This window comes from Accipiter gentilis, chromosome 6 (assembly GCF_929443795.1).
Source record: "Accipiter gentilis chromosome 6, bAccGen1.1, whole genome shotgun sequence".
Taxonomy (NCBI): domain Eukaryota; kingdom Metazoa; phylum Chordata; class Aves; order Accipitriformes; family Accipitridae; genus Astur; species Astur gentilis.
Window position 1 is genome coordinate 14,171,660 of NC_064885.1, and position 25,500 is coordinate 14,197,159.

At 47.2% G+C, this 25,500-nt stretch overlaps 1 protein-coding gene across 7 annotated transcripts in view; it reads left to right on the forward strand.

Moving 5' to 3' along the window:
* Positions 1 to 22,872, forward strand: part of BOK (BCL2 family apoptosis regulator BOK) — a 49,818-nt gene extending 26,946 nt beyond the window's left edge. For 2 of the 7 annotated variants that reach the window (XM_049802104.1, XM_049802105.1), the window contains 2 exons: positions 1,002 to 1,165; positions 6,214 to 22,872. In XM_049802104.1, coding sequence (XP_049658061.1) covers positions 1,002 to 1,165; positions 6,214 to 6,339 — 290 coding nt within the window. In that variant the 3' untranslated portion in view covers positions 6,340 to 22,872. The other 5 variants (XR_007506271.1, XR_007506272.1, XR_007506273.1 and 2 more) reach the window with 5 other exon arrangements.
* Positions 22,873 to 25,500: the final 2,628 nt, after the last annotated feature.

The following is a 25,500-nucleotide window of genomic DNA, read 5'->3' on the forward strand; positions in this document are numbered from 1 at the left end:
GAAAGGTTGCATTTCTAGGTCACTGGTCCTGATAAAAGCCTGATGAGGGACTGCTGGCTGCAATATTCAAGCATGGAGGATTTATGCCCAGTGCTGTTTGTAAAGTGCAGGGGAGACCCAGGGAGGTTTTCTGGTACCAAGAGCTGAGCTTGAGCACTTATCGCTAGCACTAACAGGAATATGACTGCTGGTGGGACAACTTCCATGGAGCATTCACTGCTGGCAGGTCACCCTAGCAGGAAGGCTGTTTTCTGGGAGATTAGATAACTGACTGACACTCCGTCCCTGCCCTGCCTTCAGTGGGATAGGAGATGCATTGTTAAGTATTGAAGGCAGAGTGGCAAAACTCTTAAGTTACCTGGTTTTCAGCTGGAGACTGAGGTGTACTCCTTACATCAAGGAGGATGCAACCATCTTGGCCCTGTAGCTTTGCCTCCCTTTTTTGCTTATATCATGGTAGAACTGACTGAAGATGCCTGTCTCATGTGCGCTTTGTGTGTCACATTGGAACAGTCTTCTCTGATCTAGGAAAAAAAAAAAACAGGAATGCTTTGTCTTAAGGGTGTTTAAGAGTTGTGCTGGTGACAAAACCCCCAGGTTGCTCAAACTCTTTGAATTCAATCACCTCTTGTGCAGCATGTGCATGGCTGAGAATTAATGGCAATATAAACCATGGTGGTGCACATCTTCCCTATTTTGATGCCGCCTTTGGGCTGCTTTCTCCAAAGCTGTGCACTCAGCATTCAAAGGGGGTCAAAGCATGCCCAGGTCAGATAATTTAATTCTGCTTCTCCAGGTGGAGAGTTTTCCCCAATCCTGGTGCCTTAGTATTTCTTTTCCACCAGGGTGGAAAGCATGCAGAACTGTGACTGCACCTGAACTCAGAGCTGCACATATGCAGTGTGGGCATGTGTAATGAAGGAGAGCCATTTCCTTTTGATTATTCAAGACTGAGCTATGTGTGCGTGTGTAAATCTGAATGACCTTTCTTCTTTTCATAGGCATCACATGGGGCAAGGTGGTGTCTCTCTACGCTGTGGCAGCTGGGCTGGCAGTGGACTGTGTGCGGCATGCACAGCCAGCCATGGTTCACACCATTGTAGATTGCCTGGGAGAGTTTGTCCGCAAGACCTTGGTGACATGGCTGAAAAGGAGAGGAGGCTGGGTAAGAGATGCTATCTGATCAAGTTTGCTTCCACATATGCAGACCAGAAAATATCCTGGTTAATGAGAGTGTGCCCACTGCAGCTTTATGCAGAAAAAAAATGGATTAGATTCTCTTCTATAGCCCTGTGGCCACCACTGTCCTACTTGCCCCTGTGCTAGACTCCATATAGCTCTGTTACTGCCTCATGGTCCCATCCTCAATATCATCAGCTATTCTGGTCCTCAGCTTCCTCCGTAGCTGTGCCAGATGAATTCAATCCTGACCCACCAGGGCCTCTTCTGTTCCTGACCTGAATATCTCTGGAGCTGCCAGCCAGTCATAGTGGAAGACTGTAAATAAGGATCATTCTCTTGGGCAGCTGTTTTCTAGAAACTGAAAAAAAAGAGTCCTGCCAACTTAATTCCCCTTTCACCTGCCCCACAGTTCCCCAAGTTAAAGCTTAGTATATTAATGTGACTTGCCGCTATAAGGAATTTTAAAGGGATATTAAAACCTGATAGTTTGTGCGATTCCTTGACCTGACCCTGATTACGCTCCATGAATAACTCCTTCTGATGTAGCTCAAATTGTAGCACACTTATGCTTTGAAGGGCACTCATAACACCCATCGACAGTGGGAGGGCTTGTGGCTCTGTCACTGGCCTGCTCTGAGACTGTGGGTAAGGCACGGTGCTGCTCTGCATTGGAGAGTAGCTCCATATCATATGGCTTTAAGCATCCGATTTCTTTGGTTCTCCCTGTACTCAGTGGGAAATACAATGCTCCTGTGGAGGATGGTTGAGAGCAAGAGCTTTACTTTGGTGCTGTGGAATAGCCAGACACCTTTCTAGTGACCTCCTCAGGAGACTGAGATGACTGGTTGGCTATGTTAGCAGTTGGCAGCTGGGTGATGTATGTACCAGGGTCTCTGTGCCTTTCTGGCAGGGATATAGACACTCTTTGGAGTGATACAGCCCAAAGCACTTTGGTGTACTGCCTGGCAGATGCTGCCTAGAGCTAAATATTGCCATATGACAGCACTGAGCTCTTGGGACATCTTGTTCCCAAGGCATGTGCTCTTTCCAGACTGAGCCACAGTGGCAAGCTCTCTCCTTTCCAAGAGGTGATATTTATTCCTGAGCCATCAGGAAATGGTCAGGCTCCCCACTCTGCACAGACCTGTCTTTTCTAAACTGAGCTTTGCTGCTCTGTCCTGAGACTTCCCAAGTGTGTCTGTAGCTGATTCAGTCACCTAGTTTCTCCAGGAATGAAGGCACCTTTTTGATGAAGGGCAACTGGAAAAGTAGCGTTGTTCTGATTTTGGATCCCTTGCATTTACTAAGTGTCATTGCCACCTTAAATCATCCCTGCCCTCTCTAAAACTGCATGACCTTGAGGCCAACTGAGTCAGGGAACTGTTTGGTTGAGCTGAAAAGTAACCTTTGATTTGAATGCCCTGATCTGTTTCATTTTGCGTCTGCGCAAATAATTGTGCCAAAGTAGGTGAAGAGGATATCCTGGGAAAGCAACTGAGTAATTAGCACCATTCCTGCCTGTGAAAACCCTGCCTCAGTATTATTTGAGGCTTACTTTAACTGGGTACCTGTAGAGCTGGTTGAAAGGTATTATCTGAAACCATTTTTCCTTTGGAAAAAATCCAGTTGCAGTAAAATTGAAATGTGGCATAGGAATGTGTCTCCTCCTAGTTTCCAACTAAATTTTGTTTGTTTTGGTAAAACATTCACGTTCTGGTAAGTTAGCATCTTGTTTTAATTTTTGTATTACATTGTTAGAGTTCAAAACAGGGTGTTTTGATAGTTCGAAATGGATATTTTCTGAAAGGTTGTTGCATAGCAAACAAGCTGCAAAACCCATCCGCAGACCAGAAATGGTTCTTTGCAGCTGAGGAGATAAGTCCTGTCCACTGCTAGCTCCTTCTGCCAATCATCCCTCTTTGGATGGTCAGCATGTTGCTATTGCAGTTGCTGTACCTACACTGCTTGCTCCTGGGATCTGGCCCTAAGAAAGGGAAGCCAATCTCACTGCCCCCAGTCAAACAAAACGACTGTAAAAGCTGCTGGGTTGTGCTGATTACGGCCTGTGTCCAGTACCCTTATCAGCACTTTCGGGCTGCAACAAGGAGATATTTTCCTTCTAGAAATGAATGGTTCCTTCAGTCCGGGGAAAGGCTGCTAATCCTCTTGCCATCTTGTGCTGTGCTTCCCTGAATGTTCTTCCTCTTGATCTATGCACTGCAGTGTGAAATTTCCCAGCCATGTTCACAAATGGGTCAGGCGAAACAGCTCTGTAGTGGGGACCTTTTCATCTGCTGCCTGACCTAGCTGGTTGTTAGTTTATCTTGGCATGGAGTCCTTGTTTCCCCTGGGCATATGGCCCCTGTCTCTTACGTGTCGGTTCAGGTTGAGGCTGCCAAGAGGAACCACTATGCTCCGAGCTGTTTCAGAAAAGCTACTGTGGAGTCCTTGGAAAGGCATTTGAAAACCTCCACTCAGCAGTAGGTTCCCATACTGCTTCCACAAGGTGGAGAAAGACACTACCCCCCCAAAGCCCAACCTGAACCAAACCTCTTGGGAGAAACAAGAAATGTTTAATCCTTTGAGGCATCATCTCTCCTTGGGGAGAGTTTGCAGCCTCAGTAGTGGCTTTTCAGTAGAACAGAAAGTTTTTTTGTTTTGGTTTTTTTTTCCCACAGCTGTTACATACATTTGCTACAGAGGAGCATGAGACTTGAACTTATTTCAATAATTAACAGGTGAGGATCAAACTGCCGTTGCAACAGTTTATCAATGCCTCACAAGACTCAAAGACCTGTTTTATTAAGTAGCTTTGAAATTTTCAATTCCAGTGCCTTATCAGGTATGCTTTATTTGGATAACAATAGCTAAGGCAATTGTTAAACAGCTGAGCAATTTGTTTATCTAAGCAAGCACGATACAAATTTTTAAGTGCTTCTGACTGCAGCTCCTCTTGCTTAGCTGCAGTGATTAGCTGCAGTGAGGTCATTGCCTTTGGTAGGGCACAGCACAGCTTAAAGGAGTTCACATGTTCTCACCTGGAAGTTAACCCTCTGCACATATTTGGGCCTTGTACTGGTTCACATGAGGCACTAACGCCCTTCAGAGCTTAGGTTTCTTATTGATCAGCTACCCTAACATCTGACTACATGTTCAGACAGGTACCTGCACATCATGACACTTCTTGAGAAAAGAGACAGCATGACACAACTGTGTTTTAAATATGACGCCCTGCCAGTCCCTAAAATTGGACAGGCTGAATCAGCTCAGACTTTTTTCAAATGCAAATGGAGTGAGTTTGCTAAGCCATCACAGAAAGAATTTAGGCAGACCCATTTTACTTTCCTCCACAATACAGAGAAAGCACCTATAACCACCAGTGCTACATTGCAGCATCTTCTGTTATGTGCTGTCTTGGCTGTTTGCTATGTTTGCTTGTGCTTTTGTAGCTATAGGCAGCAGCATTTCCACGCCTTGGTGTTCAGCCTCAGGAGCAGAGCATGTGCTGATTCAGCTTCCTCCTGTCATCGTGTTTCTTCCCATCCTTGCATGCCTGTATTCATTCCTCCAGCAATCTCTACTTGTCAGTTATTTGTGGGCTCATCATCTCCTAATGTTCCCTGCAGAACAGTGGTGCGGAGTGATTCAGCGTGCCAGCCTTTCAGACTTCCTCATGAGGGAAGAACTGCTGGAACTGTGTGGGAGGCTGTTGAGGCTGCTGTCAACAGACCTTTGGTCTGTAGATGATGGTGGAGTCAGTTGGTGCAGCTGTACTCACTAATCAGACACAGGGATTTGACCCTTCAGTTACCCTTTTGTTTTCTTGTAATTATTATCAAGGTGGGTCAGGCGAGGCTCACCCATGTCTTGAACAAAGGGGAAATACTGGTTGCAATATTCAGCATCTCTTGTGTTCCATTTTATGGGAGGAACATCTCAGGGTTGAGAGTCTGGCTTCCCTCTGCTTGGTCAATGAGACACTTGTGTTAGAAGGCAAACTTGGAAGACTGCTGAGCTAAGCTTGTAATGAAAAAGCTTTTGGGGCTGATGAATATTTACCCTCTTTGTGACCCGATTCTTGTCACATTTGCCACCCAAAAGCCATTTCTGAAAACCGCATGAAGTTGATGTGCTAACAGTGCTCCCTCTGTTACAGAACTACAGTCCATATCTCCTCATGCTAGGCTGAAGTTTAACCACAAACTCAATTATATTGCTGGCAGAACTTTAATTTGTTTCCCCACTAGAAGGTGCAATTTTCTATCTACCTCTGTCCTGTTCACTTTACCCTCCAGATACTTTCCACCTTCTCCTCCCGATGCCAGCTGAGATCCTGTCTTCATGAATTTGCTGGATTGATGTTATTTTTTATTCATTGCAGGCCAGCTTCTATTCTTGTTAATACTTGAAACCAGCTGCCCAAGTGATCTTTAAATCTGGCCCACGCGTCTGGGAGGCATCTCTGCCAGCATACATATTTCCACAAACAAAGCTTGTATTGCTTTAGATTTAAATTGGGGGTTGGCTTGCTTGAATGAGTTCCAAATAAAACATTAAGGCAAGAGAAAAAGTGCAAGTAGCTTGCTGCTGATACTAAGCAGGACAACCTCTGGGAAGCATCTTGCTTTTCAGAAAAGGATGAGAATGCTGATATTGCCAAGGCTTCCTAACCCTTTTCAAAAGGGGAAGAAACTTTCTTTTATTTAGCTATTCAAAATGGAAAATGCTTGATAATAATCCGTAACATTTCTTCCCCCAGGGGTGGCTGAAAAGGGGGATACTTCACCTTATTGATGCAGAATGAAGAAAGTGTATTTCACAGAGCTTTTGAGCCTGATTTAATAACTTGCAGTGTGTGGAAGTGTCAGAGCAAGCATTTGTGGCTGTTGACGGTGTGGCAAAGTGGTGCTGCAGCTGTGGTAGTGCCGTGGTGTCACAGTGCTGTGGGTTGTCGGGCCAGGAGAGTCTGCAGTGGTGGCTGATGTGGTTCTGAGCATCTCTCTCTGACTATCTCTGTTCCCTCCTCATTAGGCAGACATCACAAAATGTGTGGTGAATACTGACCCCAGCCTTCGCTCTCACTGGCTCGTGGCAGCTGTTTGCAGCTTTGGTCACTTCCTCAAGGCTATCTTCTTCGTCCTGCTGCCCGAGAGATGAATCCGAGTTGCCAAGTGCAGCCCCCCCACCCCATCTCCTCCCCCGCTCCAGAAGCAGTGGTAATGGCAATCTGAAGAGGAGGAAGAGAAGAACCAGGACAAACGAAAGGCTTGTTCTCTCCCTTCGGCTGGGAGCAGATGATCAACCACAGTCTCTTTTTTGTGGCCACAGGAGCCTCTCTTGCTATTAATCCTTTCAAGAGTCTTGTTTCCCTGGGTGACTTGGGTGTGTGGCCTGGACACTGCCAGTCCCCGGGCACCCTGATTGCAGCTGTGTGCAGCGTGGACTGTCAGACATCTGGTCCTTACAGTTGTGTTGCATGTTTATGCTAGTGCCAGACAGAGGCAAGGAGGAAGGGGATATTATTTGAAATGGGGTAGAAAATAGGAGAGGGGGAGACTCCCTCCTTTGCTCCATATAGTTCCCTCTTCAGTCCTCAGACTCGCCTTGCGTTGATTCTTGGTGTTACATCTATGCTTAAACTCCATCTCCTCCTTTATACTTAACTCTGACTCGCTGGGCTTTGCCCCAGCACAGCACGGTGGAGGGGATAGTGCAGCTGTGGGGTTTTAACGTGATAAAACCAAACATATTGTCATCAGATGCTTCTTCCCCGACACATCTTGGAAATCGGTCTGAGTGGCTGCGTGAAGGGCAGGACTAGAGGGCAGTTGCATGTGATGCCGTTTGCAAGTGTATTTTGTTGACCTGTCTTACTGTGCTCGCACGCTGTTTCAAACAGGAGAGCAAGGGGCAACGCCTTCAAGCAACAACTAGGGACTGAATTTCATAATGAAGAAAAATGTTTTCTCCACTGAGATTTCGTCAGAGCTAAGCATGTAAGTAGGAAAGGCTGGAGGGCATGGGCGGGAATTAGGGAAACAGTAAGTGAACTGTGCGGTGATGTGAAGGAGGAAAGCTGTGTCAAAAGTAGCTGATTTATGTTTCTCCTTTAATATCTTCGGAAGTACAACTTGCAGTCGTCTTTGTGGTAAACAATAAAAGAAAATAGGTAGTGTTTCACTATTGCAAACAGTATTGTATTTGTTTCCAGAGTTAAAAATTCCAAAAAAGGCCAGAACAGTGCAGACACAAACACTCGGACCATGCTAAAAATACTTCAGCTTTTCCCCTGGTAGAATGTGTTAACGTGTTAAAACTACAACTCACCCGGTTCATGCTAGGAATTTAACCCATGTTGTTATCATGTCAGAAACGTGCTGTTTTCACCAACAGAAGTGGGGCGTCCCTGCGATCGGCAGGGGAAGGCTATGGAGCCTTTTCTCTGCCAAAGCCTTGCGGGAGACAGCCTGCTTGGTGCCTTGCTCCCGGGAGCATGGCGTCACAGAAAAACACTCTTCTGGATTAAGAACATGTGGTGTTATAGGAGTTTTTGCTGGGCTTTCTTCCTGATTTCCCTCCCACACCCTGTGTTTAGAGGGGCTTTACTGTTTCCATCCAGAAGGTACAAATGGGTTTGAGAATGAAGCAAAGCTTTTACTTTTTGGTTATATCTGTGCGAAGGGTTTCTGCTAGCAGTTACTAGTGTTGTGCTCTGACCAAGAGAACCACTGGCAGAGGATATGTAGGTGGTTATACCCTTGCACGGTCCTGCTTTTGACTGGTCTAGCCTTTTGCACTCTGCTGATGCCTTGACATATGAGTGCTGGCCCCAGCTTTACCCGTAGTACTACACCTGTGGTGAATGGTGCTCTACCAGCTCAGTCTACTAGTACTTTTTTAGTAAAGTAATTCTTGTGGAGCAAAACCCTTAAGACAACCTCCCCTTGCCCCAGTCCCCCAGTAAAAACACTGAGAAGGAGAAAGCCTCCTGTTCCATATCGAAGCTGTGTGCTGCCTTTGATAGTGTCTAGGCAGACTTTGGCTACGCTATTAAAAGTTGCGGGGGGTTATACCGGCAAAGTTCCCGGTGTGGATGCAGCTGATGGTGCCCTGAGGCTGGTGCATTTTTGTGTATGTGTAAAGCTTGCAGCAGTTCCCCAAATAAAATCAAGTTGCCAAAGGAATTTTTTGTTTTCCTGACATAATTATATTGGTGTTAGGGGTTTGCTGACACCTCTCCCACTTGGGATTTTCTTCCTTAGATTCCTGAGAGATCTGGCTATGGAAATTTAGACCAGGTATAGCATACACAGTGAAGTAAACTATACCTTGAGCAGCACAGTGAGGATTCCCTCTGAGCTGCAATAGATGCAGTAAAAGCAGCATAGTTTGTTGCAGCTTCCTCGTCTTAAAGGAGCTTATGAAAAAGTAGACTTTGGATTTCTGGAAATACCCTGGTTGTGTGCAGGCTTTGGCTTGGACAGTTTCACAGCTCATAAAGTCCAGCTTGTCTTATCATGCCTAGTGTTTTATGAAGTGTATGTGAATTAACAGAGCTAGCACAGTCATACACTGGGACTGTCAAGACCTTTCTCAATTTAGATGCTGTTTTGAAATGGAATACTTAAGGCTATGACTGCTTTTTCAGTAAACAAGTGATATGGGGGACTATTAAGGAACATAAAGAGTTAAATGTGCTAATTAAGTGGGTTTAACAAAAAGATAATGATAAGCCAAATAAACCAGCGTTGCTGGAAAGGAATGTGTGTGGGTGGGAAGGGGGTTACAGAGGCAGGCAGACAAAGACTCAGTCTGGAAACTGCTGATAATGAAGAGGTGGTAGAGCTCCCCACAAATAGATTTCAGACTTCCCTGGCTTTCGTCTTTTGTTGCATTTGCTAATCCCTGCAGCCTACCTACTAGAGCTGAACAGTGTGCTGTTTGTCTTGCACTTAGTGTTAAACCAGGGTGATATTTTTACCCTTCTCACTCATTCTGCAATAACCGCATCGGCACCAGTCTTGCTACCAAAATAAACAGCAAACAGAATTGCGCAGACCGCTGTGCATTTGGGAAGCAACAGGCAAGCCTGATTCAGCCAAGTATTTATGTTGCATTCAGTTTTAGTTGTAATATTTTGGCATTTCGGAGTATTTCCAGAGGTCTTTTACAATCTCAACAGTTCTGAGGCTCTGTGATTTTTCTTTCCCTTTTGGCCAATCCTACCTGATGGAAGACATCAGGGTTGGTTGTTTATCACCCCAATAAACATTTTCCTTTTATATGATTGGTGAAGGTCCTAGGAGTGTGTCTAATTTATTTAGCTGTTAAAGAAAACCAAGAATGTAAGTACCAAGGTTAGTACTATTATGCTGCTTCATATTGAAAGCCTGTCTGTTGTTCCTCTTCCAGCATCAAAAACTGAAAACCCCCAAACTAGCCATTTCACCTTTCTTTTTTATCCTGGTGTTTCCAATTATCTGCTTGAGAAAATTGCTTGTAGTGAAAGTTGCCTCAATTTTTTTTATTTTTTTTTTTTTTTTTTTAGCTGTCTTGCTCATACTGAATGTTCTAAGTGAGACTTACCTTATGAACAAACTGTCTTGGGGGGTTGCTTCCTGTCTCCAGTGACCTTTCAGTCCACTGCCCAATTTCATCCCCTTTTGCTAAAGGGCAGCAGTCACAACAGGGGCAGGGACAGACCTCATTTTAGCACTGGGAAATGTGGCTGCTGTTCACCCCATTAGGCAGAGTCACTTGGCACATGTAAAATCCAGCCAAGCTTTTGCCGCCTCCTGTCTCGCCAGAACTGGGTGCACAGGGGGAAGGTGAGGTTGTTGCAGTGGGGGCCGGGTGGAGGCACAGGAGATGCCTAGGGAGTAGTGGGAGGAGGGGAAAGGGGTTGGAGATGGGGAAACAGTATCTTAAATATTTTAGTGTATGTGGAGTATTTTGTAGATGAGAGTGGCCTGTGCATTGTTACAGTGGGGAATGTCAAGGTCAGAGTTGAGCCTGCCAGAACCTGAGCTTCAGCACTCCTTTGTTCACAGAAGAACTTGCTCCTCTAAGGATTATTCCCCATACACCCCCTGGCACCATCTTCATTTTCTGTTTCTTTTGTAATAGACCAACATTCAGTCAATGGAAATATTTGCTTTATCAAAAAGGTAGGGAGCAGAAAAGCCATCTTGGTTTGGGTATTTCAATGACGGACATTTGAGCAATCCTTATTGTGTCCTAGACCTGACATTGCTTCAACCACAGCCTTACTTATACCTCTCCCTTGTCAAACATTGGCAGTAGGTTCACCTTCTTCAAAGCAACTAGAAAAACTGAAGTGGTCTCAGTCTCACAGCAGATGTCACTTGTGTTCCTGCACTGCTTTTTGTCCTGTAAATGGAAAGAAAACAATCTGTGAAGCCCTTAATTTGTCACACTTGCATCTGTATTATATACTACAGTACGGAACAGTAGCATTGCAGAGTGACATTGAGGTTTCCTGGAAAATTGCAATACCAAACTTCCTCATTTTCAAACTTGTTGTTTAGACCCTGAGAAAAAATGGTGCCTATTATTATTATTTTTTATTCTCCTTTTAATGTGCAAAGTCTGGAAGGGGGGGTGTGTGTGTGCGCACAGTTAAACTGAATATGAAGCAGGTTTCAAGCTGTCCTTAGACAGTTTTCTGAAAAGATCAGGCCCTTAAGGCATTCCGATGGCTTTGCCAAGAGCCTTCTTGATGTGGCTCTCAACATGTGTCTCCTTGAGTTTCTTTACTGTTGTTGTTGGTTTTAAATCCAGTATTTATAATTTTTATAGGCATAAATTTGCCACAGATTAATTATTCTCTTAGGGCAATATGAAAACAATGCATGCTACTAAATTAGAGACAAGAAAACAGTAATTTAATGTTCTGCTGGCAGAGTCTATAAATTTCTTCTATGCAAGTGGTTTGACAGATGGAGTTTAAATACTCCCTTAGAAAAGCCTGTAACCTTCTTTAAATCTAAACATTTTGACCCACTGGGATTACAAGCCCCTAGCACAGCTAAACAGAGTGATCCTTGGTTGAACTTTACGCCGTCACCCAGGACCTGGAAGTGCATTGCACATTCAAGCAGAGTCTGTGGGAAATAGAGTGCTCCTGGGTCAATCACATGACATGCAGTCCATGTCCAGGCAAGGTCAGATGAAAACAAAGTTTCCCCTTTCACAGAAGGGGAAGGAAAAAAAAAAAAAGTGTTGGGAAGGGAATTTCCAGTTTCCTTCCAAGCGTATTTCAGAGCTTTAGCTCAGAAGAAACTTCATCTCTTTCCATCTCTTTCCTCTGCTCATAGACCAGCAGACAGCACTAGAGCTTGTCTTCTCCATCACTGCAGGAAGACTTGATGACACATCTCCGTTTACGTCACATACTGAATTGTGAAGCTAAGCTCAGAAAAAAAAGCACTGCAGAGATCAATCCCCTCTTGTTTAAAATTTCCACTTCTGGCCCTATCTCATGACTTCCACTCATACTTTTGTTAAGCTCTGTGTTTAAGCAAGATAAGGTGTGTTTTCTACCTGCAGAACACCCCCATCTCCTGCCAGAATATGACTTGCGCTGAGCTTGACCCCAAGTCCCTTTCAGTCAACTGAAGGGCAACTGCTTTGGACTTTGGAGGACTACGGGCAGTACCGAGGACCTTCATCATCACTAATATAATGGGAGCCGAGAGGACTGGCCACTTGGCAGGATCAGGCCCTGAAATCGTGCTCTCTGTCCTGCAGCACAAGGTATTCCCTCGCCCTCTCTCGCCTGACTTTCATTAGGCAGCAGCTGGAGTTCCCACAGTCAGTCCCTGCAACGCAGATCCATTCTCCCAATGCTCTGTGACACGGTCTAGGTAATGTAAAGCCACCCAAAAGTCAAACTTGGAAGTCCTCTCAGCATCACGGTGTCACCTTTTTACTCCCAGTGTGGAGGCGTGAGTCAGGGGCTGTGCAGTGGCTGCCACGGGGATAGTTTGTTCCCATTTCCCACCAGAATGAAGCCTGTATTTTCTGATCATCTAGGAAGGGGATTAAAAAACAAACCCCAAATATAGCCTTCTATTTTGATCTCCTTGGCACTTCAAAAGAAAAATTAAATCATCCGTAAGCTGCTAGAACATACTTTGCTCTCAGTTCCTCAGCCAGGAGATGCCCAGACTGCCCGTTTTAAGCCTGGCAAGCTTCTGCTGGCAAACCCCCTTGCCTGTGCTGTCAGGCTTTCCCTCTCAATGCTTGAAATGTAGGTTTGCTGCCAGAGCTTCTGAGGAAAGGTATCTCACCCAGCAGGTTGTTTTCTCTCCCAGAGAAGGCCACCCTTTCCAAAATGTCTGGTGCTACGGCAGAGTTGGGTGCTATCCTGAACAGCATCGTACCTGCAGCAATGGCCCCATTGCCTGCCATATTTTCCCTTTTTTAGGGCTGGCTGCATGCATTTATACAGGATGGAAAAGGAGAAAGCTTGACTGGCATTTGAAAGGGAGCGAACAACCCTGAAAGCATCGTGTTGTGTTCAAAGGCTCTCCTGTTTGCTGAAAGGTTGCTGCCATCAGGGTCTGGGTACATGCTGTTGGTTCCTGTTGGTAGTCACTGGGCTGATGCATCCTGTGAGCATGTAATTAGTGGCTAATGGTAGATTACTTGAAGCTGGGAAAAGATGCTTTGGATATCTGTGCCCTTGGTTTTTATGACTTAACTGGAGGAGCAGAACAGAGCTACTAAAAATACTTAATGTGTTGCAGTATAACATTTTGTCTCTGAGGAAGAGCAATAGATTCACAAAGTTGAGCCAAGGCTGTATATTACAAGCACTAAACCTACTGGAGTCTGTAAGTAGCTAGATCTAAATTATGAGACACCCTTCTCAAACCCTACAGCACATCAGTGGGAAGACTGGAAAAATTGCATGGCAGCTTTGTTTAAATTTAAGCTGTTTAATTAAAAAAAAAAAGTTAGCAGAATGCCCTGTGTTATTTTGACATTGCATTCACAGCCTTGAGGTTTTCTGCAGGGGTGATGACTTGGATGGAGTGGGGTAGCTGAGTGGGATGTCTCTATGTTAAGCAGATTAGTTTCTTCTACAATGAGCTGCTGCGAAGTAGTTACGTGTCTGGTGCTGTGAAGGCCACGTAAGGGGAGGTAAAAGTCACAGTAATATTGCTGCTGCAGATGGTGGGCCAGTGTCCAAGCTGGACGGGCCAGCCTGGCCTCCAAGGGACTGGCTCAGGGGTGGCTGGAGGCTCAGGGAGGTGCCCTGTACTGGGTGACGTTTTCAAGGCAGCCTTCAAAACCAGGCAGGCTCTCTGCAATCTGCGCCGGGGTGAGGCATTGTGGTAAGAGCAGCCGGCCTGAGTGGGCTTGAGCCTGAGGTGGTACCTGCAGCCAGGCAACGTTCAGCCCTGGGGCAGGAGGGAAGAGTGCTGCCATCCATCGAGAGGGCTCGATGGGCAGCGTTGTCTCCATCCCTCCATGCAGGCAAGCTGCAAGTCTGTCTGTGCTGCACAAGGACTCGGCGTGGTGTGAACTCGCCCTATTACTTTGGAAAACGTTGAACTTGTGTGTGTGAATGCTCATGCCTAGTTTCTACCAATTTCCAAAGCGTAGGAGAGCTGCGCTGAGGTTCATAGTGTTCAGCCCTGAGCTCAGCCTACACTGGAAGTCTGCCCTCAGCCTGCTCTCAGAGCTGGTAGAAAGGTTGCCTCATTGGCTTTAGGCTTCAGCTCTAGTTTCGGAACTGGAGCTGGAGGAGAAGGAACATACAACCATCCAGGTGTTGGGTAAGGGCCCGGTAGCTCCCTGAGCAGGAGAAGGCAGGTTGGCACCCACTTTGGGGGTTTGGCCCTTCAGATCGTTCCTGCATCTTATACCAAGGGGCTGTTTATATTTGCCGTCTCCTGGAGCAAACAGAGCTCCAGGGCTGAGCAGAAGCAAAGTCTTGAGGACACAGGGAGCCTGAACTGACAGCGTGCTAGGATTAATTTGCAGTGACTTAAATTGGCCCATTTAGGAGTTCATAAAATGTGCAGCACAGAAGGAAAGGAGAAGGAAAGGCTGTAAGGAGAGCAGTGTGGTCCAGGAGTGTCCCATGGATTTAGAGTGTGCTTTCCAAAAACCAGTTATTTTGTGAAGATAGCTTCTTACTAAGAAGCATTTGTTGACTGCATATATTTATATCTGCAGACATAAAAATTTCAATCAGCCCTTCTTTTGAAGGGAAGAAGAGCAGCTGAGAAAACATTTGCCCTTTTTCAAAGAGCTTTATTTACTTTGGGATCAGAGTGATTCAGCATGGAGGCACCAGCTGGGGCTGGAGGCAACGCTGCACTTCCCTTGAAGATGGGGTTGAGGATTATATCAAAAGTGGAATTTAATCCTGCTATCTTTCACTTAAAAGATTTAGCAAAGTGCCTCCAATTTACTTCAGCAACTTCTCCAAGGACAGTGATGTCCTCAGGCTTTGAAGGAGTGAAATACTGGGCAGCTTGTCTCGAGGAAACACTTTTGAGAGGTAGCTGTGGTCAGCTGGAGAAGGGGATGAGGCTTCCCATGCTTGCAATCTTCTCCCCAGTCTTCCCCTGGCTGCGGCTGTCCTCCGGCTTGTGTCTTGGCAGGGCTGCGAGGCAGCGCTGAGCGTGTTGTGCTCGTAGCTGTGGGACGGAGCCCGGGGCAGCCAAGGCTGCGTGGGCATGTGGATGGGGCAGCAGGCAGGAGGAGCAGGACTGTTCTGCAGTATGTCCTGGCTTTTTCAGCGACTAGGGATGAACTAGCTATGCGGGAAAAGGCACGTTAAAAACAACACAAAATGCGCTTACCTTAAACTCTCATGCTGAAATTATTTCACGGGGCTGTGGTTTCTGCATGGCCTGCCCTGACCCCTTACCACTGGTAGTGCTGAACTGCTCCCATCCCCTGAGCCAAAACCAAAGGAAGAAAGGAGCACTAAGGGAGCAAACAGGATGACTTAATGTCCTACAACTGATGCTGTACAAAAGACATGACCCCTTGGAGGGATCAAACAGGACAGCATAGCTGGCTCCTGCCTTTGCAGGCTGCATCATTCCCTGGCTGACTTTGTTCATAGAGGGAGGCTCTTCCCTGTGGCTCAGTGCTCAGGGTGCCAGCTTTGGGCCGGGTAGGGGCTCCTGGGCAGTGCCGGTGCTGCAGCCAGGCAGCACACCTGAGCTGCTGCGGTGGCTGGCTGTTGTGCGGATGCCAACAGGGGACAAGAGCCTCTAAGCATGAGCCGGTTGCTTTCTGTCTCCCCCACCTTATCTGACTTAAGTCTAACTTAAGGAACACAACACTGGCTTTAAATGCTTGGGAAAAAATTACGGCTTTCAGTGCCAGGCTTCATGGGTCTGTCTGGCTTTGCACATCCCTTAGATGGGCAGAAGTCTCAGAGCAAGGAGTCAGACGATGCACATGGGGAAGCTGTCAGAGGAGAACGAGAAGATGCTGTCACTTGCCGGTAGCACTGGGAGACAACCCAAAGACAACTGGGCTGAAGCTGGCAAAAAGAAAAAAATCCCAGGAATTTCACAGCAACCAGGGAATGATTTCTAGCAAAGAATTTTTCCTTACCCTACGGTTATGTTGTGTGATGCCTAGACGAAGCTGCAGCTGCAGTGAGTCGATGGCAGGCACAGAGCTGTGTGGAGGAGTTGGGGTTCAGCAATCCTGCAGCACATGAACCTTAAAATGCAGGGGAGCATCACACAAGACACCAGAGCAGCAATCCCATACAACAGTGATAGCACGAAACAGCCTCTCAGATTAATCCTGGGTATAAATGTGGGCTGGCTCTTCCATGCTTATTTACCATCCTTGCCCTCTACAGCAAACTGTGTCCCCTGGGTGCTTTGAGGGAGCTGCTTGCTCCACCACCTATGGCTGTGCAGAGGAGGCGTGGGGCTCGTGAGAAGGTGGGACATGCCGCTGGGACACCACGGTGTTAAGCCTCTGGGTGATGCTGAAAAATGAGCTCTTCTGTCTTTTTCCTGCTCAGCACCGTGTGCCGTGCCGGGTTTGTGGAGCACCTCAAACTCGAAGGCAAGCAAAGGGCTGTCTCAGGAGGGATGGGTGCTTTGGGCGTAACCACCTGGGCTATTAAACCAACAAAAGTGGTATTGGTTTTTGAATGGGATGAGACCAAGCAGCCTCTTGTGATGGGAGGGGTCATTAATCACATTTTGCCTGGCTGACAGCTCCTGAGTGTGGACTTCACTGGAGCACGAGAGGCTAAGAGCAGAGCAGGGTTTAATCTGCCCCCTTAAAATAAGACGGGTTTAAGGGGTCACCACTGCCTGCCTGCCCCTGCCCTAAAAGCCTGGTGTGATAAAAAGCAGCAGCTTGTCCAGGGGAGGCTGGGTGCAGCCTCCGATGCCGCTTCCCACAGCCAGAGCCGGGGAAGAGCCCGGCACTGTGTCCCTGCAGACCTCAGGTGCACACTGCTGTCTTGCCACTGTCACGCAGGGGAAGGCAGAAACATCGGTGCATGTCGGGGAGTGCTCGGTCCCCAACGGAGGTCTGTATACACGGCACAGACAAATGGGATTTACAGCCATCGGCTTCCTGGCCTTACTTTCCAGGAGTGGGAGTGTCAAGAGTGCACAGAAGACTGAGAAAAATAGCTTGAAAGAGTAAAAAAACATTTGAAAAACGTGCCTGTTCTTCAGGCGCTCCTGGGAGATCACAAGCAGTGTGTTTGGAAACCCCCCCGACACTTTTCTCTCCTCCTTTAGTAACAGTTCAACCTGCTGAAAATACGTTATTAGACTTAAAAAGCAGCCTGGGAACTGAAATATCACCCTCATCTGTGCAGCTCTGCTCTCTGCAAGCCAGTCCTAAAGCCCACAGGCAGGGGGCCAGGCAGTTGTCTGCCTCCCTGGCACCAGCAGTGACACCAAGTAGACCCACCCACAGCAAGATGGTTCATTTTCTTTTAAAATGTTTGTAATTAAGAGCTCTGATTCCCTGGTGATGTGCGTCCTATAAAGCATTAAAAATAAAGCCATGAAATAAAGAAGACACCGTTGCCACTCTTGGAAAAACAAAACAAACCAGCAAAAAACCCGTGCACCAGAAGGAAGCAGAGTTTGGGCTGCCTTTCCGGCTCTGGATGCTGCTTTTGCAGATACAAACATTTATGGGCAGGCATTTGTGAATGCAATTGAAGCTATGCAGCAGAGTTACCACCCTGACGTTACCTGCACAAACTCGAACCCTCAGTTAAATCTGGGGTTTGTGCCCTTCGGACGGCAGCCACCCCGCTCTCCTGGCCAACGTGTGCTCAAGAAAGCAAAGCAGATGCAAGAACAGACTCATTTTGATAATGCCCCTTTTAGCTTTTCTACCTGCTTTTCTCCGCCGCTGCTGGCACTCCAGCTGTGCCCTCTGCCCACCATGGATGCTGGCAGCGGTGGTGCAGTAGCAGCCAGCTCTCCTGGCTCTGGGCTGGTGGCAGACCTCTGCTTGCCGCAAGCAGCTGGGCTGTCGCAAGCCTCCATGCACAGACACCATTACAGTTAGTATCCAGCCTTCAGTAGGTGTGACTCCATGCTGTCCTGAAGAAATTTGTCCAGAACTGCTTGTCTGCTTGCTACTTACTCTTCCTTAATCTCCCTTAAATTTGCCAGGAAAATCCCTGTGGTGGGGCAGCGTCGCCAGTCTGCGGGAGAGAAAAGCAGAGCTCTTGGGACCCTCCACCCATCACCCTTGTTGTCAGACACCCAGACAGGCTATGAAAACATGCAGCTCTTGCTCCAGAGAAGCTTGATATGACTCATCCAGGTGATCAGAGGAGCGAGGGAGAGGAATCCTAAGGGCAGATTTGCTCCTGCTGTGTGGGGTTATGTAAGCCATAGGAGGGCAGCTCCTCCTGCCTTTCCAACAGACCCATCGGTGGCTGCGTTTCAAGAGGAGAGAAGCCACTAGCAGCAAGATCTGGGGCAGCCTTCCCTGCCGAGACGGGCACCTGGCAGCGTGAGCAGAGGCCAGCTGCCTTGAAAGCCTTTGGTGAAGCTCTGTAGTGTGATTCACTTAAAACCAACAGTGCAACCCCAGAGAAACCTTCTCCACAGCAGTTCTGTTTGTAAACAAGACACAACTGGCACAGTCTCTTTAATACGCTTCATTTGTAAAGAACCAAAACCACATAATTAAAAGACATAACTTATTTTGTTGTCTTTGGCCCTGACCAGGTTAGAACATTTCTCAACCCAGATGATGCAAAGGGAACTTAGGACCCTCAACTCAAAGTTAGCAGAGCTTTGAGCCTCAAGGAGCTGCTGATCTTACCAGGCCGGCTCTGCCACCCTTTCTTTGCCAGACCTTTCTTAAGACACACAGACAGGTTGGAGGCAAAGAAGGGCCTGCAGTGCCTCAAAACTGGCTTCACTGTGTCACACCGAGCTGCTATTGCATAAGAAGAAGCAAGAGGGACGATCAGCATGGATCAGAGCTGGCAGAGAGATCAGAGCTGCCAGCCCAGACCAGCCACCACCGGTGGGACCAGGGCCAGGAGCAACATGTGAATGCCCTGGAAAGTCAACCAGCTGCCAAAGCTTTCAAAGGCTCAGGGACTCTGTGTGAGGGCAGCGAGCAGGAGGGAAGCACAAGATAATCCCGCTAATTCACTATGGGAAACTGCAAGAAAAGTTTGAGAATCTCTGAAATTCTGGGATTATTTTTTAAGGTCTGCCAGAGTTTTTCAGTAACGGCCTTTGAAGGCCAGATCCGAAGTCCAGTGAAAAGCTAAACAAAATTTAAAAGTCCATACCAAACAATAAAAAATAAAATACACACTCATAAAAGTGTGACTACATTCCTAAAGCTATGAGATCAGACCAGGAGTTGGAGCTTCTTGGACTTGTGCAGCTCCCGTATATCCCACATGAAAGAAGTCTGCAGGGAATTTTGCTGTCTTCATTTTTCCAGAGACAAAATTTATTCAAAAAAACACAATAAACCCAAGAAGTTGTTTATTAAGTGGAAGGACTTGTTTGCAGAGCAGACATGGAAGGGCCTGGAGACAGCTGGAGCTCCAATGGAAGAAATGAAGAGCTGACACAGGGAAGTCCAGCTCTCCTGCCCATAAAGCAGCTAAACCTCCCAACACACAGGCCGGAGACCATGAGCGTGTCCCAGGGAGAGCTGCTGGTGGACACCCGCATCCTCCCTCAACTTTGAGTCCTTCCAGAACACCAGCACTGATAAATGCACTCGACTGCCCTACGAAGGTATTGAGGCAAGACTTTCCTAGTCTTTTCCCTAAGGACCTGCCACTGACTGCTGCTGGAGATGGGATCTGGGCTGGAGATGTCTTTGGCCTGGCTCAGCGTGGCAGCTGTTGCTTTAATGATCCCTTCTCATCTTGTAATCCACAAAGTATCTTCTGAAGACTGTTACGGAGAAGATAAGCAAGGATGCTATGCAATATTTCCAAGAGCTCCTGAAGGCAATGTGTAATTAGATCCAAACTTGGGCATCAGCTGGGTCTCAAAGTTCTTTTACTTGCAGTAACTCAGGTTAAATCCATGCCCTCCTTCAAGGCACCACTTCCAGACAGTGGGGGATTCTCCTAGTTTAGGAGACAAAAAAGAGGACCATGCTGAGGTTAGGTTACTTTTCAATCATACCAAGGCTGGAGCAGAAGAAACCCTCCATCACAGCAGTGTGAAGGCTCTTGGTAGTGCCACAGCCCGGGCAAGGTCTCTAACAGGGCACCTGCTATACAGGTCACACCAAACACTCCTGGATAGAGAGGCTGCAAAGGGGGTTTAAAACCACCACAGCCCCACCTTGCCAGGGCCACAAGCTCTACCCTGCAAATCAAATACGGTGAGAATCAAATATGGTGAGTGTTGACAGCAGCTTAAGTGGGCTGTTAAGCCTGACTCTGCTTAGAAGGAGCAGCTGGCCAAATATGACACTAGCAATAGAGGGAGGACTCTAGACCCAGGAGCTCATGAACCAAGGCATGCACCTCTCTATTTCTACCAAAAAGTCAACTGTGGCAACTCACAGAAGCAGTGGGAAGATGCAGCGCTGTATCTGCGTGTGTTCCCCTCCCAGGAAAGCAAAGTAGGATACAACGAAGGTGATGTGCATGTCACCTGCCATCTGCCATCCTGAAGACTCCAGCCTCTATTTGATTGCAATTCCTGCTACACACTGAGTATTTTCTTTTTTCGTTTGGAAACTATTTCTGGAAATACCAAGCTATCATTTCAGGAGAGGAGACTCGTGTCTCCCACGAGTGATATTTTGATTTACTGTGACCAGAGAACTACTGAGCCAAATGCTCTGGGCAAAGGCATGCAGCCAGTCCTGGAAATGCGGGGCTTTGGACATGATGTTGTTAGTGCCAGAAAGAGGATGCTGAACCCCCTGATGAGATATAAGGATGAACCCTTTAGAGAAGCCCAATAATTTTCAACATCACAATGAAAACAGCACTAAAGAACAATGATTGCACTGGTTTTGCCGCTGCACCGGTGAGGCAGGAGGAAGCTGGGCTGCTCCCTGGGTGCTGGTGGTGGCCACCTTGCTTGTGTCAGGTTTGAGGTGGATGAATCTACACTTTTGGTGCATTGCTTTGCTGGTTTCTGGCTGGATGCATGGAATCAGGTTACAAAAAATGCTGTAGTGCTGCAAAAAACCCACAGTGCTTAGCCTGGTCTTGTCTCAGAGGAAATGCTATTTTATTTAAACACATGATCATTCATAGTACTTAGATAATGAATGCAGGATTAAAAGAAAAATCTCCGTGTCTGGATACACCAATGCTTGAGGCAACAGGAGAATATTTCAAGGTTGGAAGACATAAACGCACAAAAAAGAAGTCCCCTTTTTTGCACAGCTGGTGCTTGTAGCCAGGCTTATTTATGTTCAGGCTTGAGATAACTCCATAGCTTCCGAGTCTCTTGAGCAGCTGGCTGAGGAGCTCCCTTGGGCAGCCTGACCTTGCACTGGGGCTGGGGCTGCACTCTGTCCCAAATATTCCCTTTTCTCAATGCTGCCTTTTTTTTTTTTTTTTAGCAGCAAGTCTGGCCTTTTTCATCTGTCACTTGCTGGAACCAATAGCAGAACAGATTTCTTTCTTTCCCCTAAAACCAAAGGCTTCTGGCTCAAACACGTGACCATCCCCCAACAGTCCTTACGACTGGGTGTTTAGTCACCCATACCATGGCTGATAAAAGTTGCATATAAAGAAAATTGACATTATAGTGCTATAGTACTGCTGAGTCTGCTCAGGCCTCTGCTAACGAAGGCAAGGCTTAGATGCACTGATGGGGGCTGGGTGCCTCCATACCCTACTGCCCTGGGCTTACTCTACTCGTGCATCATTATTACTTGCTTATTCGAGAATATTTTTGCTTTTCATCTCATTCCTCTTAGCATTTCCATCTCTGTGTCCTTCTGTGGAAAAGGAGACAGAGGCAACCTTGGAGCTGCTGCTGCTAAATCTGTGCCCAGGACTACCTCATGCAACAGCAGTTTCTATACGTGCCTCTTCCATGCAACTGGGATGTTCCTGCTGGAAAGGGCTGACACCAGTCCCCTTGGCCACGGTGAACTGCCCCAGGACCAGGGATATCCCATATCATCAGCTGCCACCCCAATGGTAATGGGATAAATGTGCAATAGACACAAGAAGAGCTTGACCAGGGGGCTTGTCCAGGTGCTGCCACATGGCAGACTGGGTGAAATTATCCATTGCTGAAACATTCAGAGCTGAAAAGTGGAAAGAATGTTTCTTATGTGTACTAAGGTATAATAATCCTGCAAAATCAATGTCTCCTAAAGGCTGACAGTTCAGGTCTGGCACAGAGCACCTCTGCAACCAATCTGTGTGCTTGGGAAACTGGAAACAAGGTGGGGGGGAACACAGCAAAGACATGCTGTTAAGGAGGAATTTGGGTGCCTGCAGCTGCTGCAGGCTCCCCTGGGGGCACATACCCAAGTTACTCCTCCTGTTTGTCTTTGCCCGTACATGAAGGATGTCTCCTCCTAACCACGGCCACCCGGTTGTACCAAAGGAGGGGAAGAAGCTGTGCCAGTGGTGCAGGATGGCAGTTGTGCTGGGGAGCATCCATGCCAGCCCACAAACTCTGCAGCTGGTGAAGCAAGGCGTCCTGCGTCATGGTGGGACTGTCTGGAGTCCAACATGGGTTGAACATCCGTAAGGCTTCTTCAGCATGTGGGGTATTCGAGGGCGGTGGGGTCAGGTGGCAGCATCTCCATGACTTTGGGAGAAGAGGGGTTTCTAACCTCTACCCAGTCACCTGTTTCCCTGACGCTTATGGGTGTTTGATGTTTCGGAACGGTATCTCCCCAGAGAAAAAAAAAGGTCTTTAAAAGTAGCCAACGTTCAAAAGTTGGAGGGGGGAATTGACAGATGGAGCATGGTTGCTGGAGCTTTGTTTCCTTTGGAAACCAGGCTAAAAATATCCCATTCCTGGCTGACAGCTCTGTCACAACAAGCAGTGTGCAGCAGGAATGCAGGGCATCTTCTCCAGAGCCTGTCTTTTGACTAATCTGTGCAACACTGCACACCAGATTTCGGCTGAAGAATCTCTGAGCTTTCAAAGACTGTTACTGACTGTATTTGCTCAAGCAATAACCAAGGCTGTGCCCTGATACTTGGCTCCTCATTTTTTTGCACCAAGAAAGTCCCAGGTGATGCCATTCTTGGTGGCAATGCCATTCTGGCAGCTTTGGGGCTGCTCTAAGATACATGTGATGCCCACAGAACTCCACTTCTCAGCTCCCTTCCAACACTTCTGTTGCTTGTCCCGTACTACTTTTCACCATATAATGCCCCAGGCTTCAAATTATGATCACCTTGCTGATCCTGTCCATTTATGTCTCTTCCATGACAAAGGGATGAATTAATTTTTAAATGCTCAGCTATGTGGGCATGCTTTTAGGCTAGCTGCCTGCGAGTGTGCAGCCTAGGACATGTTTCAACAGGGCTGCAAACAATCAGCAGTTTTAAAGAAAAATGAAATTATCAGGCCAGAACTTGTCAAATCCTCTCACTTGGTGGATGAAACCTGTTTACTTTATTGCTTTAAAAAAAAAGCAAAGCCAACAAATCTAACTGGAGCCATACCTGCTCAGATCCAAAAGCTGCTGCCAACACACCTCTGGACTTAGGATAAGTTGAGCATGGGTTGCCCCACGTGAGAGATGTGCACTTCTTCCAGGTACTCGAAGGGCTTCGTTGTAGGGAAGGTGCGGTCTCCTGGCGGGTCTGAGAGCCAGGTGCCCAGCATCCAGGACAGGGGTTCCATCACAGGATTCAGCTGGGGAGTGTCTGTGGAGGAAGAAGAAAGAATGAAGAAAGAAAATTCAGGGATCTGTGCTCTACAGCTTGGTGCGAGCTGCTTACAGCTGGGTGGAGGTGAACACAAAACACCTCAGAAATGCTTTTTTTTGGGGCCAGGTCAGCTCCAGACTACAAAGGGAGAGAGGGAACTAAGAGCAGTCATGGAAAGTAGGTCTAGCTGCACTTGTGCTCTTGGGTCTCACACTAGACACACAAGACAAGCTTCCAAAAGACCCGTATCTGATTCCTGTCTCTGGTACTGATTTAAGAAGAAAACCTCATGCATGCCAGGGAGGGGAAGTCTAAAACATCAAAATAAAAATCCAAAACTAAACTCCAAATTGCAGTAAGATATCTAATATTGCGGCTTGGCTTTTCTCAAGCAGCAAGAATACACCTTTCCCATTGACTTTGCAGACTTAGGACATCATCTCAGGGGAAAAAGAAAGTCAGGCTGTATGTAGTGCATAAATCTGGTGGCGCTCAGAGGTTCAAAAGTTTGGCTGTGATTTTTGTAATGTCTCCCAATAGCTGGTGTGGATGCAGCATTGGATGTGAAGATATTACTGCTGCTCCTTCCCTCCACAGCCTCTCCTCTGCCCTGGTGCCACCAGGGAGGGAGTGATGGATGGAAGAGGCAAGACTGAGTTTGGCTGAAGGGTTTTCTGAATAAAAGAACAAAAGATCTATTTTGCAGGAGTGCTGGACACAGAGGTAGCTCCCCAAACAAGCTGCTAGCCTGGTACAAAGCACAGCATCACCAAGATGTTACCACATGTACAAGCGTTGAGGACCATTGCATTCATCAGCCCAACAGCTTCAAGTTCAGTAGCTCACAAAGGCTTTCCAGCACACACGATAGGACATGTGGATCTCTTTAGCAGATCCCCCCCCATCCGATGAACACCCACTGGGCTTCAAGCCATAAAGACATGCAAGAGCTCCTGGATGCACACACAATTAAAGGAACTGAATCCGAGCCAGCTTACAGACACGCGGGGCCTTCACCCAAAAAGGGGGTGAAAAGGGCTCGTCATCCAAAGAGGTGGGAATAATGCAGGACTTACTCTGTCCAGGCTCTCTATGGATGCTGGGTAACACCCAGGGTGCAGGCAGGTTGAAGAAACGGAGCAGCAAGCTGTTCTCTTGTGTCCTTACGTCTAGAGAAGCAACCACGCTGTGTCTGGCAGAATGACAAGGCTCCTTCTTTAATGACTCATTTCAGAAGAACAGCTTTGGTAAGCAACAATTTTGCACTTTGCTGTGATTTCAGAGGGTGTGAACTAAAAAAAAAAATAAAAAAAAAAAATCAAAAGAATCAATTGAGCTCAACTGAGAATGGAGGCCACGTGGTTTATGCTGCAAGCCAGGAGAGGGGCATGCTGCCTCAGGGAAGACCGACACATGCAGAAATGGAAGTGCCTGCAGCGAAAGCCAGGTTGGCTCCATAACGTGTTGTCAAAGGGATGACTAGGATTTCAGTGTGGCTGTAAGGATGTCCTCCTCCCTCTCACCTGCTACATGACTCATCCTGGTGATCTCATTCAGTAAAACCAGGAGGGTGCTACCAGGCTGGCCAGGCTGAAAGGCAGGGCTACAGCTGCACCAGAAGATGCTTACCTAAAAAGGTGATGCTGTGAGTGAAAATGTGCAGGAAGAGTTTCACAGCGGTCTGCTGTGAACCTCAGACCAGGCTGGAAGGGAGCCTGTGTTTGGGGTACCATGGTGGAGAAGTAGAAACTTCCCCTGTTTCCAACCCCCCCTTTCAGGGACAGCAAGCTCAGCAAGGGAAAGGCAGCAGCATGCCCATGAAGTGCTGGTAATCATGTTTCATTGTCCTGAAGTGCTCTGAGTGAAGCCACAATAGCTCCAGAGCAGGATCTCATGGGCTTTTAGTAGCTCTGCAACAGTGTGAAGTGCATGCACTGCATGTCATTCATTGCCTGTGCTTACCTTCC